We start from the raw sequence: 16,463 nt of genomic DNA, 5'->3' as shown, positions 1-16,463 counted from the left end.
TATAGGGAGATTCCATACTTTTTAAAATCCTTCCAGATTCAAAACCCCTCATTGTAGCAACATCAAGGGGACCTGTCACTTCTAGCACCATGGCTTTATTGGAAGTGCAATCTCTTATTTCGCCTTCAGTGCCACCTACTGGTGAATCTTATATTGCTGCCTGGCCAATCAGTTAAAGGGAACCGGACAGAAGTTGGAGTGGTTTTGTACAATTTTTTTTATATGTATATATATATGTGTGTGTATTTTTAATGTATTTTTTTTTTCCAGTCAGTAGGTTTATTTTTTTTTTTCACATTTTATATTTTCACAAATCTAGTTAGAGCCAGTGGAAAAATCGTGTTGTTTTACAAACCCCAAAAACACAAGCTGTAATTTTTACACAGATGAAACTCGCAGTGGTGACTTATTGCATTGGCTCATTCCTTACTGGATGGTTCACTCTATAGTTTTATATTTAATGTAAGAATTATGGGTGTTGCCATTGCTATCCTCCTGAAAATATTACTTTCCTGGTTGCTTCTGATTTCAATGTTTTTTCTTTCACTTACCTGAAAGGAATATGCAGCAAATGAAGGCAGAAATTATTAGTATCTTTAAGAAATGTTTGATCTGTATAAATGAGGCAGGCAGAGTTGAGGCCACTAGATCAAAATGACAGCAAAGCAGCTAGCACTTGCAGAAGGAAAGGTCAGCAATGGCAGCCTTTGTATTTTTTACAGTCCCAGATTGATACTTGCATAACCCATGCACACAGGTGTGATTGAGAGGATTTGTTTGCTGCAATAAGTATCAGTGAGGTGCCAGATTTAGCCATGTTTAATAAAATAATTGAAGCAAAATTTAGTGTAGACTGAGATGGAGGCGTTATAATTATGATGTGTGGTGGAGACATTAGGCTGTGCTGTTAAGGCATTAGGCTGTAGGGTCTGTGGTGGAGGAATTAGGCTGTGTGATGGAGCAATTATTCGGTGTTGTACAGACATTAGTTTGTGTGGTGGAAGAATTAGGCTGCGTGGTGGAGTCATTAGACTGTATGGTGGAAGAATTAGGCTGTGTAGCAGAGGAGTGAGGTTGTATGGTGGAGAGATTAGGCTGTGTAGTGGAGGAATTAGGCTGTGTGGTAGAAACATTAGGTTGTGTGGTGGAGTCATTAGGTGGTGGAGACATTAGGTTGTGTGGTGGAGTCATTAGGTGGTGGAGACATTAGGTTGTGTGGTGGAGCAGTTAGGCTGTGTGGTGGAGGAATTAGGCTGTGTGGTGGAGAAATTAGGCTGCGTGGTGGGGGAATTGGATGTGTGGTGGAGGAATTGGGCTGTGTGGTGAAAGAATTAGGCTGTATGGTGGGGGATGTAGGTTGTGTGGTGGGAGAATTGAATGTGTGGTGGAGGAATTAGGCTTTGTGGTGGGTGAATTGGACTGTGCAGTGGAGGAATTAGGCTGTGTGGTGGGGGAATTGGATGTGTGGTGGAGGAAATAGGATGTGTGGAGGAGGAATTGGGCTGTGTGATGGAGGAATTGGGCTGTGTGATGGAGGAATTGGGCTGTATGGTGGGGGATGTAGGCTGTGTGGTGGGAGAATTGGATGTGAGGTAGAGGAATTAGGCTGTTTGGTGGGGGAAGTAGATGTGTGGTAGAGGAATTGGGCTGTGTAGTGGAGGAATTAGGCTGTATGGTGGGGGAACTGGATGTGTGGTGGAGGAAATAGGATGTGTGGAGGAGGAAATAGCATGTGTGATGGAGGAATTAGGCTGTGTAGTGGACGAGTTAGCATGTGTGATGGTGGAATTAAGCTGTTTAATGGAGAATAAACATTAGTTCTGGGTAGTCTGTGGCAGAATTCCTTTACTCATTCATACTGTGTCACCAATACCCCGTTGTTTTGTGTTTCCAGTGAAGGTTTTCCTGCACACAATTCATGTGTTGATTAGTGAAAGAGAGGTTTGGAAAACAAGGAGCCGGTTGGTTATATGAACTGACCTAATAACTGTGAGACTGAGAGACTTGCTGGAGTCATCAGCTCAGATAGCAGTGTCAGCTCCTTGTAACCTCATCTTACATCTTCCACGCTGCAAGATTAGACTGTGAGATTGTAAACTAAGAGCCCGAAAAATTTTCCAAGAAATTCTGCAAAAAAAAAAAAAAGTTATGTCTGCTTATAGGAGAGAAAAAAATAACTATATGATAAGTAAATGATACCCAGTGCCTTTAAAACTATGGTTATGTCAGGCTCTTCAACATGACCCACCCCAGTAGGTAGAAAACACTTTGTTTCAGGTCATCACTTTGCATTAATGTCAGCTTCATGTTTGCTAACCTTTGATTGTGGTTTAGTAAATTCTGCCTGATTAAAACTGTGATTGTTAACTAACTTTGTCAAAGAGCAAGACACCTTTGTGATTAGGCTGTGATGGAAGCAGCCATTCCTTGACTCATTCTACATACTAGATCCTGGGTGCTAACTCAGTGATTACTTTATTCCTTAGAACTATTTATTCCTTAGAACTAATATGCTGCACATAATCATGAAATGGCTTCTTTCATCAGAACATATTCATACAGCTGTCTTCTTTACTGATGGATTTCCTTTAAGTATCAACAAACGTGTCCAGGTATTCTGGCTGAGATGTTTAGTACTCAGGTTTATGGGATAATGAGCTGTACCAAGCAGTGATCTTGTTGTTGGAGCTTCCTGGATCCTCGCTACATTATCCATGCTAACCACGCAACAGTGCCATAGCTATGAAGCCTGCAATTAACAAAACAGCAATCAAGTTAAGTGCTTAATTTCAGGAAATTAACATCCTTCTCCAAAAGGATGGGAATAGAAAACAAAAAAGGCGGATTAGAGGAGAGCTGGGTAAACAGAAGAAGCGACGGCTTTCTGCCTCCTGCATGCACTCGAGAGAGGTACCTCGTGTAGGGGAAGTAAACAGAGCTGACCTCCAAAATGAAGCATTATGCTGGGAAACGCAAGAGGGAGGGTGGCCCAGACTCCAGTGATTAGACCTTCATTCCATAAGATCATTTGAAGGCTTTGTGATGCAATGTACAAATTGGCTATTCCACAGAGAACACTGTACATTATGGCTTTTCTGTAGGGAAGACTGTACGTTTACATCTGCTTCCTTCATGTGAAAAGCAAAACATACAGCAATATTTGTTTAAGGGACTTTTTTCGGCTTTGCGTGGCAAATGAACATAAGCAGCCATCTTGAGCAGATAACTACTTTCCAGTCAGCATTGGTGATACATGTGGACATTTTATTAGGTTCTCCGGGTTACAACAGGTCTAGTCTAATTAAAATTCAGAATGTAGTTATAAACAAAGAACTAATAAAAGAACTATGTGTACCCAATAAATACATTTACTTCTTTTTTCTTAAAACGGCAGAGCAGCCAATATGGTCCAGAGCTTGCACTCATGTTGTTTCAGGGGGGTTTTAGAAAGTTACCTGACATGTGGCTTTGGTTTATTTCATAGTCTTCAATTCTTGGATCTGGCTATCATTTTTTAACCACTTACGGACCGCCGCGCCACAGTTTTATGTTGGCTATTTGAAGGAGGATATCGTTGTTATGGCAGCAGCTAGCTGCCAAAACTCTGGTATCCTCTTTTTCAGCGGATGGTCCACTACAAGATAAAAGTGGTCTCTGCAGCGGATTCGCCGCGAGATCACTTTTATCAGTGGCGGGAGCGGGACCCCCCCCGCTGCGATCTGGTGCCCTCCGCCGCTTACCGGAGCTGTCGGCAGCGGTGGAGGCGATCACGTCCTCTTGCTGGCTCAGTATGGAGACGAGTGAGGGGAAGATGGCCCCCACCCGTCTCCATACAATTGCTGGGCGGAAGCGACGTCAAAACGTCACTTTCGCCCACAGCTCTTAAAGGGTCATTTAAAAAAAAAAAAATGTTTTAAATGACAAAATTTATTTATTTTTTTTTTCTATTGCATTTTAGTGTAAATATGAGATCTGAGGTCTTTTTGACCCCAGATCTCATATTTAAGAGGTCCTGTCATGCTTTTTTCTATTACAAGGGATGTTTACATTCCTTTTAATAGGAATAAAAGTGACATTTAAAAAAAAAACAGTGTAAAAATAAAAAATAAAAGGTAAAATAAATAAGAAAAAATTTTTTTTTTAACATGCCCTGTCCCGACAAGCTCGCGTGCAGAAGCGAACGCATACGTGAGTAGCACCGGCATATGAAAACAGTGTTCAAACCACACATGTGAGGTATCGCCGCGATTGGTACAGTGAGAGCAATAATTCTAGCCCTAGACATTTCTGTAACTCAAAACATGCAACCTGTAGAATTTTTTAAACTTCGCCTATGGAGATTTTTAAGGGCAAATGTTTGTCGCCATTCCACGAGCAGGCGCAATTTTGTAGCGTGACATGTTAGGTATCAATTTACTCGGCGTAACATTATCTTTCACAGTATAAAAGAAAAAATTGGGCTAACTTTACTGTTGTCTTATTTTTTAATTCAAAAAAGTGTATTTTTCCACAAAAAAGTGCACTTGTAAGACCGCTGCTCAAATACAGTGTGACAGAAATTCTCTAGGGTGTTCGAAAAAAAATGTATAATGTTTGGGGGTTCTAAGTAATTTTCTAGCAAAAAAAACTGTTTTTAACTTGTAAACAATAATCTCAGAAAGAGGCTCGGTCCTTAAGTGGTTAAGTATATATGTATCTTATGTATGACCCTAAACTTGACCTTGTGATAATTCAGACAATGCCCCCATTTTCATACCTCTGCAGCCTCAACCACACAAATTGCAGGCAGTGGCTGCACAGGAATCTTAGACAAGAGACTGAAGTCTCACATAAGCAGTGTAAGAAGTCAGCTTAGTCTAGCTTTAGGAAATCGTATGAAACTGAAATTACTAAAGCTAGACTTAAAAAAACACCATTTATTGCAGTTCTGTATTTATATATAAAAAAATTCTTAATGCAACTAGTATACAGGATACACTGAGATTTAACATATTTTTTGGCCTGTTGTGATCCCTGTAGAGGAGCACTGAGACTGGCAGAGGGATTGGCAGTACTAGAGGCCAATCAGGCCTGACAGAAAGGAGGACAGGAAGATGTTCTTATCAGATTCTACTTCTTCACTGTCCAATCACAGGCTGGGGCAGGGAGATGATCTGGCTGTGTTACTTCACAGCAACAGAAAACCCAATCACCAGGCTGGTTGTACTGCGTGGTACGGAATATGTAAATATCAGGACTGCATAGCAAATAATACAAATCCTTTGGCAGGTTAGCACAGCTACCTTATATTTATTTAATTTGTGTATTTAGCTGTTTCCCTGGGGCTCAACTGTAAGGCTTTAGTCTGATTCCTAGATTGCATTAGCAGGTCACTGGTGGGTTTTACCTGCTGCCCTGAACTGATTTTTTGTAGAATTTTACATCATTTGGATTATGATTTATGTATAAAGAGGAGCACTGTATTGTAACGCATACCAACCAATAAAAAAAATATTTCTGTGATTAGATTAAACTGCTGAAGCGTGAATCTAATTGGGTTCTTGGTCATCCTGCTCATCATATTTCTTTGTACATTGTTACAGCAGTTGACAATGACTTCAAGCATGTTTCTAATGCCCCGTACACACAGTCGGATTTTCCGATGGAAAATGTCAGATCGGAACGTGTTGTCGGAAATTCCGACCATGTGTGGGCTCCATCGGACATTTTCCATCAGATTTTCCAACACACAAAGTTGGAGAGCAGGAGATAAAATTTTCCGACAACAAAATCCGTTGTCGGAAATTCCGATCGTGTGTACACAAATCCGACGGACAAAGTGCCACGCATGCTCAGAATAAATAAAGAGATGAAAGCTATTGGCCACTGCCCCGTTTATAGTCCCGACGTACGTGTTTTACGGCACTGCGTTTAGAACGATCGGATTCCGACAACTTTGTGTGACCGTGTGTATGCAAGACAAGTTTGAGCCAACATCCGTCGGAAAAAATCCTAGGATTTTGTTGTCGGAATGTCCGAACAAAGTCCGACCGTGTGTATGGGGCATTAGAATGCAGGAAATTCTAAAAGGGAGGTCTGAAGAGCAATCTGAACTGTGCATATCAGCCTCTGGGCCTGTAATCTCATCTTTACTGTATAAATAAAGAGCCCCCTCAAGAAAAATGTGCTTGTTTTCTATTGGAAATGATTGGCTTTACAAGGCTTCCTTGTTGTACCATGAACCTCCACACAGGGAGTCTAGGGTTCAGCAAAGCATTGGATTATGATTATTTATTTTTTGTTAACTCCATTATCTCAAGGAAAATAAGGGGTTTTATCATACACATAGCAAAACATAATGCCACTTATGCACCACTGTTGGTGTTTTTTGTGACCCTTAAAGCTGACCAAGAACTTTGCCATTTTTTGTTCAATTTCAACCAGGGCTGGACTGGGACAAAAATTTGGCCCTGGACTTCCTCATGACTGGCCCACTTTAATTTTGAGTGTCCCCAACAGCGCCCCCCCTACATCAGAGTGTCCCCAACAGCACCCTCCTTACATCAGAGTGTCCCCAACAGTGCCCCCCTTACATCAGAGTGTCCCCAACAGCATCCCCTTACATCAAAGTGTCCTCAACAGCGTCCCCATTACATCAGAGTGTCCCCAACAGCGTCCCCCTTACATCAAAGTGTCCTCAACAGCGTCCCCCTTACATCAGAGTGTCCCCAACAGAGTCCCCCTTACATCAGAGTGTCCCCAACAGAGTCCCCCTTACATCAGAGTGTCCCCAACAGAGTCCCCCTTACATCAGAGTGTCCCCAACAGCATCCCCCTTACATCAGAGTGTCCCAATCAGCAGCTCCCTTCACATCAGAGTCCCCACCAGCAGCCCACTTCACATCAGAGTCCCCACCAGCAGCCCACTTCACATCAGAGTCCCCACCAGCAGCTCCCTTCACATCAGAGTCCCCACCAGCAGCTCCCTTCACATCAGAGTCCCCACCAGCAGCTCCCTTCACATAGCAGTCCCCACCAGCAGCTCACTTCACATCAGAGCCCCCATCAGAGAGCCCCCATCATCAGCCCTTCACATCAGTGTCCTCCCCCTCCCACATGTACTCACCGTTTTGAAAGCAGCTTCTCATTCCTCTCTCCAGTCATGTGATAACAAGTGATAAGGGAGAGAGGGAGGAAAGTCTGCTGTTGGTCTATCTCCCCCTGCAGGCTGGAGGGAGCATAACGCCTAATGGAAGGAAGCTTCTCCTCTTGACAGGAGTGAAATTGCGATCACTCACTGTCAGAGAGGAGCGGCTCCAGGACTGCACCTGACTGGCCCACTGAGACATCAGCCCACCGGGAATCTCCCGGTAGTCCCTATGGCCAGTACAGGCCTGATTTCAACCATTTTTGAGCCAGCAGAAATAACAAATAAAATCTAAAGTCATCGCAAAAAACAAAGCAATCCACCACCTATGAGTGTGATCGACCACCAGAATTTGGTCCAATTGTGAAGTCAAAATTGGAAAATAAATGGAAGGTTTCAATAAAATGGAGAATTGAAATGGGATTGTAATGGAATGAAACAGCAGCCATCTCATATAAATCAATCTGTTTTTTTCCAGGGTAATTTTGATTCCATCTCCTTGTGGTAAATTAAAAAAACACCTTTCATGCCTTCGATTGCTTTACGATAAAAAAAAAAAAAAAAAAAAAAAAAAGAACTGAAACACAAAGTTTGGTTATATTTTCATGTGTATGGCCTGCTATATTTTAGTGCCAATCAAACAAATAAATCGTATCCCTGTTTACAGAATCGCTTGTTTGTACTGGCTGCATTTTCTCCTACATGACGTTCATGCAGTAACAATTTTGCCTCTCTCCCACCAGCTCCTTCCACTGTTCCAATCATGCACCAGGTCAGAGCTACGATGAAGAGTATCACTATATCTTGGCCCCAACCAGAGCAGCCCAACGGTATTATCCTGGACTATGAAATCCGGTATTATGAGAAGGTAAGTATATGATTTTATGTTGAATGACAACTCTTTTTTAGATGGTAGCAATGGTGTTAGTAAATTAATGGTAGCAGAATTGCTAGTGAGCAGAACCAATCCATTAACACCCTCTTCAGAGCTATAATTAATATAAAAGTTGCTTGCATTAGAGTGCCATAAAGTGTTCAGTCTTTACTGACTCAATAATTTAAAACTTGGCTGCTGCTGCCAAAGCTTATCACATTTATAGATAGTCTATTAAGTGAATAAGAAGATGTCATAAGTCAGGAACCAATGAGAAATTCTATGCAGCTGACTTACAGCTGAAGTGCTTTCAGGAGAGGTAACTGGAAATCATTTAATCACACAGGGACTTGTAGTTTGTAGGGCACCTACAGACCAGACAATCTTGTAGATTAACGGGAGTATAATCAAAAATCATTCTGTCTGGTTTCACCAGAGATTTTTTATATGGATGAGAATTTGGCCAACCAAGTGATTGAGATCAATTTTTGTTCAACTCAGTTACTTAATATATGGAACAAGCTAAGATCAAAGCGACCACGTCATCTGTTAATAATGAAACAAATAAGTGTAAAAAAATCTGCGCTGTGACCAATAAATAAATAATGTGCGGCTGCTTTCACATAAAAGCAGTGTAACAAAACCCAAATTTACATAAAAACAAAAAAATGTATAGTGCCGATATTCAATAAAGTACAAACTGTAAAAAAGTGGGTAATAATAAGTGTATAACCAACATCTTGTAAAATTAACACTCAGCGGAACTTAGGGCTGTCATTACAACAGCATATACGCCTGTGGCACATAAGAAATTCCTCTGGAATCTATGCAACAACCAGCATTCAATGGTACCTTCTGAACTCCTAGGGCCAACAAAGCTCACCACGGGCCAAAAGTCATTTCCAATAGTGCAGTCATTTTATTTTATTATGATAAAAGCACAAATAAAAAAGTATTATATATAAAAGTGTAAATTACTCACATTGAAAACCGCTGCCGACCAAGAATCATGCAGCAGCGTGACGTCAGCACTAAAAACTCCGCCTCCACCCTGGGTTGCTGCACAGATTCCAGAGGGATTTCTTATGTGCCACAGACGTATATGCTGTTGTAATGACAGCCCTAAGGCTGGCCATACACGGTACAAATTTCTTTCTTGCTCCCAGCGGGGGGGGAAGCCATCCCCACCAGAAGAAGACAGTGATTGTTGCTAGCAGCTATAGCAGCCGCTAGCAATAATCGCAAGAGAATCTGGTTGGCTGGTTGTACCAAAGTTGAACCTGGTACATTCAGCCTGCCCATTAAAGGTTTGAACCGTGTATGGCCGGCCTAAGTTCCAGTGAGTGTTGATTTCACAAGGAGTTGGTGGCTGGTTTTCTGAGCACCTTTGGAAGAGTCAACATATGTGATATGGCAGTGAATGGCTGACCTCACTGTTCACTTTTCTGACTTATTGTGAAGCATATTCATTTTGGGACTTTATACACTTATTATTACCCACATTTTTTTTACAGTTTGCACTTGAATATCGGCACTACACATGTTTTTGTTTTTATGTTAAGAATGAATATTGAATACTACAGCACAGTTTCTTCACCTACAGGGCCCATTGTAACTTTTTGGCCTATTTAAGAAACTTTTGTTTATTTTAGCACACATGGAGAGAATTCAATTACTTTATAATGGAAAAATAACAATATTTAAAGTAGAACTGTGAACAGACTATGGACGTTCAAATATTTATATATTTTTAACAAGAGGTAAATAATATTTAAATAAAACCTTTAATGATCATTGTAGCTACAGAGACTTTGGAGTAGTCCTTAAAGCTTACAATAGATGCAGTAAAGTCATTCAAATCAGGTCTCAGCAGTATGCTTCTTCTTTTTTCTGTGCACCTGCTCTCTGTCTATGTTAGATTAGAATTGGAAGCCTACCAGACGACTGAGAGAGCGTGGGCTTTGGTGCTTAAAGTGGTTCTAAAGTCTAAATTTGTTTACCTTTAAAGCGGAGTTCCATCCAAAAGTGCAACTTCCGCTTATTCGTCTCCCCCTCTGATGTTACATTTGGCACCTCTCCTGGGGGAATGGGGACCTATTTTTGACTGGTCCCCTTCCCCACTTCCAGGAGACGGGGCCGCGGCGCCATCTCTCAGAGGTTCGGCCCCCCTCCTCCTTCCTCCTCCACCGAGCCAATTATAAAGTGCAGCGCGCTTTGTGCATGCGCAGTAGGGAACCGGCTGTGAAGCCAAAAGGCTTCACTGCCGGGCTCCCTTACCAGCAATGGCGGCGACTGCACCCGACAGCCAATCTGAAGATCGGCTGTGGTGCCGACATTGTGTGCTCCTTGGATAGGTAAGTGTCCATATTAAAAGTCAGCAGCTGCAGTATTTGTAGCTGCTGACTTTTAATTTTCCATGCAGGGGGCAGACCTCCTCTTTAATGCATTCTATGCGTCAAGGTAAAAAACACCTCAGTACTTGTTCTAGAATTACGAATAAAAACCCATTGGATTCTCCTAAAAGTTAAAGATGTTAAAGGGTGAATCAGCAAATAAGCCCCTAACAAAAAAACGGATACATCCATATTGGGGGAATGACCCTTAAAGTACAACTAAAGGAGAAAACTTTTTTTTTCATTTTAGATGGAGTGGAGCGTATTTGTGCCCCTGGTAGGGACATTCATTCTCCCTATTCCTATTTACGGCTATCATTAAACGTAAAATTAAAATAAAATCACACATTTTAGGCTGTCCCCAGAATAGTAATAGAGAGGAAATCTTCCAATGGGAACACTCATTTTGGTGACCCTGTTGACAACTAGGGTTTCCCTCACTTTAGTGGGATTTCTTCTCAATTCTTGTTTTGGCTATGGGACAGGAAGTAACAGCAAATATCCCCAAATGGGACACAAATGGCAAAAAAATGAAAAAAGTTTTGCCTTTAGTTCTACTTTAAATCAGTCACAAATATTTTCTAATAAGTCATTGTCAATCTCTTATCACAAATAGTGCTTTCCTTGTCCTTGCTGGTGATTAGCTTGTCCTTTTGAAAATTTGAGCCATTTAACCTCAGAGTGTTTCCAAAGCTACACAACATTTATGTGAAGAAAAGCCCAGCGGTCTGTTTTACCTTACCTATTCTGTTCCTAGTTTCATTATTATTAAGGCTGAATGCATGGTGATCAATGTGTCTTTTATTGATCTCGCTGGCTTACAGACAATACATTTATTTCTGTGTTTTTGACTAAAAGAACAATACTGGTGATTAGACCAAATTTTTCTGCTCTGCTAGTGTAGTAATCATCATTAAGCTTACTTGAATTACCTAATATGAGTGAAACAGTGTTGTACATTTCAGCTAATTTTAAGTTGATAAACCATTGGTTTTATGGAATGAAAGGTAGCTTTTCGATTCAAGAAGAACCCAGGTAGTGTTATTGTGAGATAGTAACACCATTGGTAATTATTAGGGAAAATCACTTTACTTTCTTTCAGATGTATGCCTCAGAATGCCCTCTACCAGACCTTGCATAAGAATTCCCTCTAACAAATAGACCTTTCCTAATGATTCTTTCTATCATACCTTTCCACAGAATTCCCTCTAACAAACCTTTATTAAAGATGTCATCTAATTAGCAGACTTTTCCTAAAGATGCACTGTAATAGACCTGTCCAAAGGACACCCTATAACTAACAGACCTTTCCTTAGGATGCTTTATAACTTACGGACCTTTTTTAAATATGCTTTCTAACAGACCATTCCTTTGGATGCCCTCTAACTAACAGATCGTGCCCTCTACCCTATAGACCTTGTAATAAGGATGCCTTCTAAAACATCTTACCTTAAGATGACTTCTATCTCACATACCTTTTTTAAAGATGCCCTCTAAAAAAAAACTCTTCTAAGGATGCTCTCCTACTAACAGACCTTTCCTGAGGATGCCTTCTAAGGGACCTTATCAAGGAATGCCCTCTAAGTGACAGACCTTTCCACAGTATATCTTCTAACAGACCTTTTCTAAGGATTCTCTCTGGACCTTTTCTGAGGATGCACTCTAGACCTATATAAAGATACCCTATAAATAATAGAACTTTCCTAAGGATGCCTTTCCTAACAGACATTATCCAAGTATGCTCTCTAACAGATTGTTCATAATTTAAAGATTTCATCTAACAATCTTTTCCTAAATATGCCCTTGAGCTAACAGGTTTTTATTAAGGAGGCTGTCTAACTAACCGAGCTTACCTAATGATGTCCTCTATAAATGCTGGCAGAACTTCCTGAGCAGGGAGTGATGCCCTTAGCTGAGGGAAATCCTCAAATTGACACAGCCTGTAACCCCAACATTAACAGTTTCTGTACCATCTAACCTAACTCTTCCTGTAACCCCCAACCTTATCCCTAACATACACATTAAACCCAACCTTAGTGTTAACACTTATTTAAGTAACGTACCCCCTCTCCTCCCACAGGATCCTCTGATCAGAATAATAACCTCCTTAATGCAAAGGAATTTCTGTCTTTACCCCACTCTGCATTAATAACAAGGGAACATTTTGCAGACAGGATACTAGTAGCAGGAAGGAAGGATGGAAGAAAAGGAAAAACTGCTTGTATTAGCAGTTCAAGCAAATTAAGTAAGGTCATTTACTGACCTTCATGCTACGGTACAAAGAAAAAATGCATTAGCAGCAGCCTATAGACTGCTTTATACTTTGCATTACCAAAAGTATTGGGACATCTGCCTTTACACGCACATGAACTTTAATGGCATCCCAGTCTTGGTCCGTAGGGTTCACTATTGCGTTGGCCCACCCTTTTCAGCTATAACAGCTTCAACTCTTCTGGGAAGGCTGTCCACAAGGTTTAGGAGTGTGTCTATGGGAATGTTTGACAATTCTTCCAGAAGCGCATTTGTGAGGTCAGGCACTGATGTTGGACGAGAAGGCCTGGCTCACAGTCTCCTCCCGAAGGTGTTCTATTGGGTTGAGTTCAGGCCAGTCAAGTTCCTCCACCCCAAACTCGCTCATCCATATCTTTATGGACCTTGCTTAGTGCACTAGTCCAAATCATTTGGTGGAGGAGGGATTATGGTGTGGGGTTGTTTTTCAGGAGTTGGGCTTGGTCCCATTAGTTCCAGTGAAGGAACCTCTTAAGGCATCAGCATAACAAGACATTTTGCACAATTTCATGCGCCCAACTTTGTGGGAACAGTTTGGGGATGTCCCCTTCCTGTTCCAACATGACTGCCCACCAGTGCACAAACAAGGTCCATAAAGACATGGATGAGCGATTTTGAGGTGGAGGAACTTGACTGGTCTGCACAAAGTCCTGACCTCAATCTGATAGAACACCTTTGGGATGAATTAGAGTGGAGACTGTGAGCCAGGCCTTCTCGTCCACATCACCTGGCAACTGCACTTCTGGAAGAATGGTCAAACATTAACATAGACACACTCCTAAACCTTGTGGGCCAGCCTTCTCAGAAGAATTGAAACTGTTATAGCTGCAAAGGGTGGGCCAACTCAATATTGATATTGTTAATAATATTATAAACCTCTGTGATTGGAAGCCATCTGAAACATCGTTATAACTTGTGCAAGTAACAACCCCCTTTTGGAAATTTAGGCAGTGGCTTTTGTTGAGATTGTGATTCTTTACTGTGCATTAATTCAGTTTCAGCCACACACAGATGAAGGTTTCACTGTGCAACCAGTAGCAGGATATCAAAATAACACAATTTGTTGCTTCTGCTGACTTCTAAAGCAACAGGACAGCAGATCTTTGCACAGAATAACATATAGGAGGGGCAAAGTAGTTACACTTCAGGCAAATATCTTTGTTTTTAGAATAAGGCAATCGTTAGAGACTAGCAGCTATAAAATATGGTAAGTATTATAAACCAAAAGGGACCCAGTATTTTTTCAAGTAACGAAAGTGTATATACTGTACTAAATATCAGATTAAAATGTAATGATTCCTACTCATGCTCTTCTTTCAAAATTTTATTGCCAAAGCAATTTTCGGTGCCTAGATATATTATAGCAAGTTCTGTTTTATTTTCTGTTTATGTTTTATTTTTACTTTTTTACTGCACTGTATATTTATACACTTCTATACATTTTCTTACTAACAGGATCAAAATGAATTTAACTCTTCTATAGCGAGAAGCCAAACCAACACAGCCAGCATAGAAGGACTGAAGCCTGGTGTGGTGTATGTGGTACAGGTCAGGGCGCGCACAGTGGCGGGTTATGGAAAGTACAGCGGAAAAATGTGCTTCCAAACACTGACTGATGGTAAGTGATGACCCCTTAAATAAGTAAAAATGTAAAATAAGAGGGAGACTGCAAACCAACAGTCTCTGTGTCTGTAAGGGTTTTTTTCTGGTACCACATCCTTTAGATAACTAGACATTAAAGGCAAAAATCCCTACCACAGAAAGCAAAATAGGACTTTGAAGGTACTGTAACGCAGTCTGAATAATCAGATATTCCAAACTGCTGATAACCAATAAGAAGGCAGTACTGGTTTGGTTGCTCAACATGAACTGTTTACGGAAACACATGTACAGAGAGGTAACATGCAGGGACAACCTTTCCCCCTCCATTTGCATTCAGGGCAGGGTAAACTGTCCAATAACAATAGACACACAGGTCAGGTGTATTCAAACTTCTCATCAGTAAACAGTCTTATCAGCAGAGAGGGGCTGCTGGAGGAATCCCCCCTCCACATAGACATACATCCCATAATATACTTTTCTCCCAAGGCAGATAGACACAATATAACAATGGAATACAAGCACACCCCAAATGACCCAGCAAAGAGTACACAGGGTGACTTAGACATAGGAGGTGAATGGGGAGCTGAAACAAAGGTTTCTCAACCTCCGCAAGGGATTATGGGTTCCATGGGCTCCCTGCCCAAAGTGACTTCCATCACAGGTACCACACCAAGAAATTGTGTAAAAAGGTTACTGGTTCATCTCAGAAGTTAAATAAGGCAAAAGGTTGATTTTTTTTTCAGGCTTCCACTTCTTTAGCATGATAAACTTTTATAGATATTACCTATACGATAGCACTCTCTGAGTATAGGTCCCCTTTAAATTGACCAAGTTCCTACCTTGATTCTTGTAATGCATGTTTAAATAAAAAGCAATTATTCAATTTGTGGTTATGGCAGCAGATCCAGTGTGGAGTTGCTCCATTTCCAATAAAGTAACCCCAATGCTGGATGGCATTTAACTGTTTTGCAGGCTGAATCTATTGGGAGTTTTTGTATGATACTATGTATGAGGGGCCCCATACATATTTTATACCCAAACTATAAAGATGTGTCAAAAACACGCAGCTAGGGGTTGTTCCAAACATTGTAATGATAATATGCAACATTCCAGCAGAAGGCTTTGAGATTACATATAATATATATTGGGCCATCCTAATGAAAATGAGCATTCTGTATGGGTCATTTGCTGGTTTGCTGCCGTCAGATTTCATGTGAATAATTGATTGACATGACATCATATTCATATAATAGCAATGAAGTGTAAAATAGGAACATATATTAGATTGCAAACTAGTTCTGCCTGATTGGTCCTGGCTGTTTCACACTCCTCATACAGTGTATTTACATGCATGATCTTTCAGTTCAGCATTGCAAAATATCTGTTAATTTAACCCCTTCTGTTTGGAAATGGCTTCCACTCCATCAAACTATTTTAGTTTATTTGATTTCCTTTCATTTCCCCCATGTTTTAAATAATCAGATTCCAACATGTTTCACTGCTTGCAAGACACAGGTTCTTCTCCACGAGCGGAAACATTCCTCCTACACTGGCCTGGGGCACTGAGCCAGGCTGTTACATGCGTAACTCTGCTGGGCATCTTTCCTTACCAAGTCTGGGCATTAGAAAGGAAGGTAGAGAAGCCAAGAGGGATGCTGTGCTTCTGTATTGTTCCAAAGCTCTTAACGCCTTCTCTGCCAGTTCTACTTGGCCTGTGTCCCTATTGAGGTTAAGACTGATCTTTGGCTAAAGGGAAAGTGGTGAAAGTTTACCTACAGTTATTAAAAGCTGAGCTTCGGGCATGTATTAAAACACCAATTAAATCATGAAATATATTTTTACACAAAACGAGTATAAATACCTTGATATCAACTTTCTGTAATTCTCTGCATGCAGTATGTTCACTCTTGGTACAGAGAGCTTGGCATCAGTATTTATTAGTAGGGATGGGCGAACGGTTCGGACCAAGCATAAGTTCGGACCGAACTTTCGTTGTTTGGACGTTCGGCAAACATCCAAACAAACAGTTAGTTCGACCGCTTGTTCGCCCCCCCCCCCCCCCCGAACTGACCACAATGCATTGCGGCAGTGAACAGTGCCTTACAAGCCCTGATTGGCTGAATCAGTGAAAGCTTCAGCCAATCAGGGCGCAGAGCACTGTCAGAGTCATGATTGGACA

At 41.1% G+C, this 16,463-nt stretch overlaps 1 protein-coding gene across 4 annotated transcripts in view; it reads left to right on the top strand.

The window, feature by feature from the left end:
- The window catches only part of EPHB1 (EPH receptor B1), a 453,260-nt gene that overhangs the window by 340,714 nt on the left and 96,083 nt on the right, over window positions 1-16,463 (top strand). For all 4 annotated transcript variants that reach the window (XM_073625512.1, XM_073625507.1, XM_073625511.1 and 1 more), the window contains exons 6-7: window positions 7,870-7,994; window positions 14,138-14,300. In XM_073625512.1, coding sequence (XP_073481613.1) covers window positions 7,870-7,994; window positions 14,138-14,300 — 288 coding nt within the window. The remainder of the gene's footprint in view (window positions 1-7,869; window positions 7,995-14,137; window positions 14,301-16,463) is intronic.

Source organism: Aquarana catesbeiana, linkage group LG04 (genome assembly GCF_042186555.1).
Source record: "Aquarana catesbeiana isolate 2022-GZ linkage group LG04, ASM4218655v1, whole genome shotgun sequence".
Lineage (NCBI taxonomy): Eukaryota > Metazoa > Chordata > Amphibia > Anura > Ranidae > Aquarana > Aquarana catesbeiana.
The sequence above is the reverse complement of the archived record's forward strand: the minus strand, read 5'-3'. Positions and strand labels throughout refer to the sequence as shown.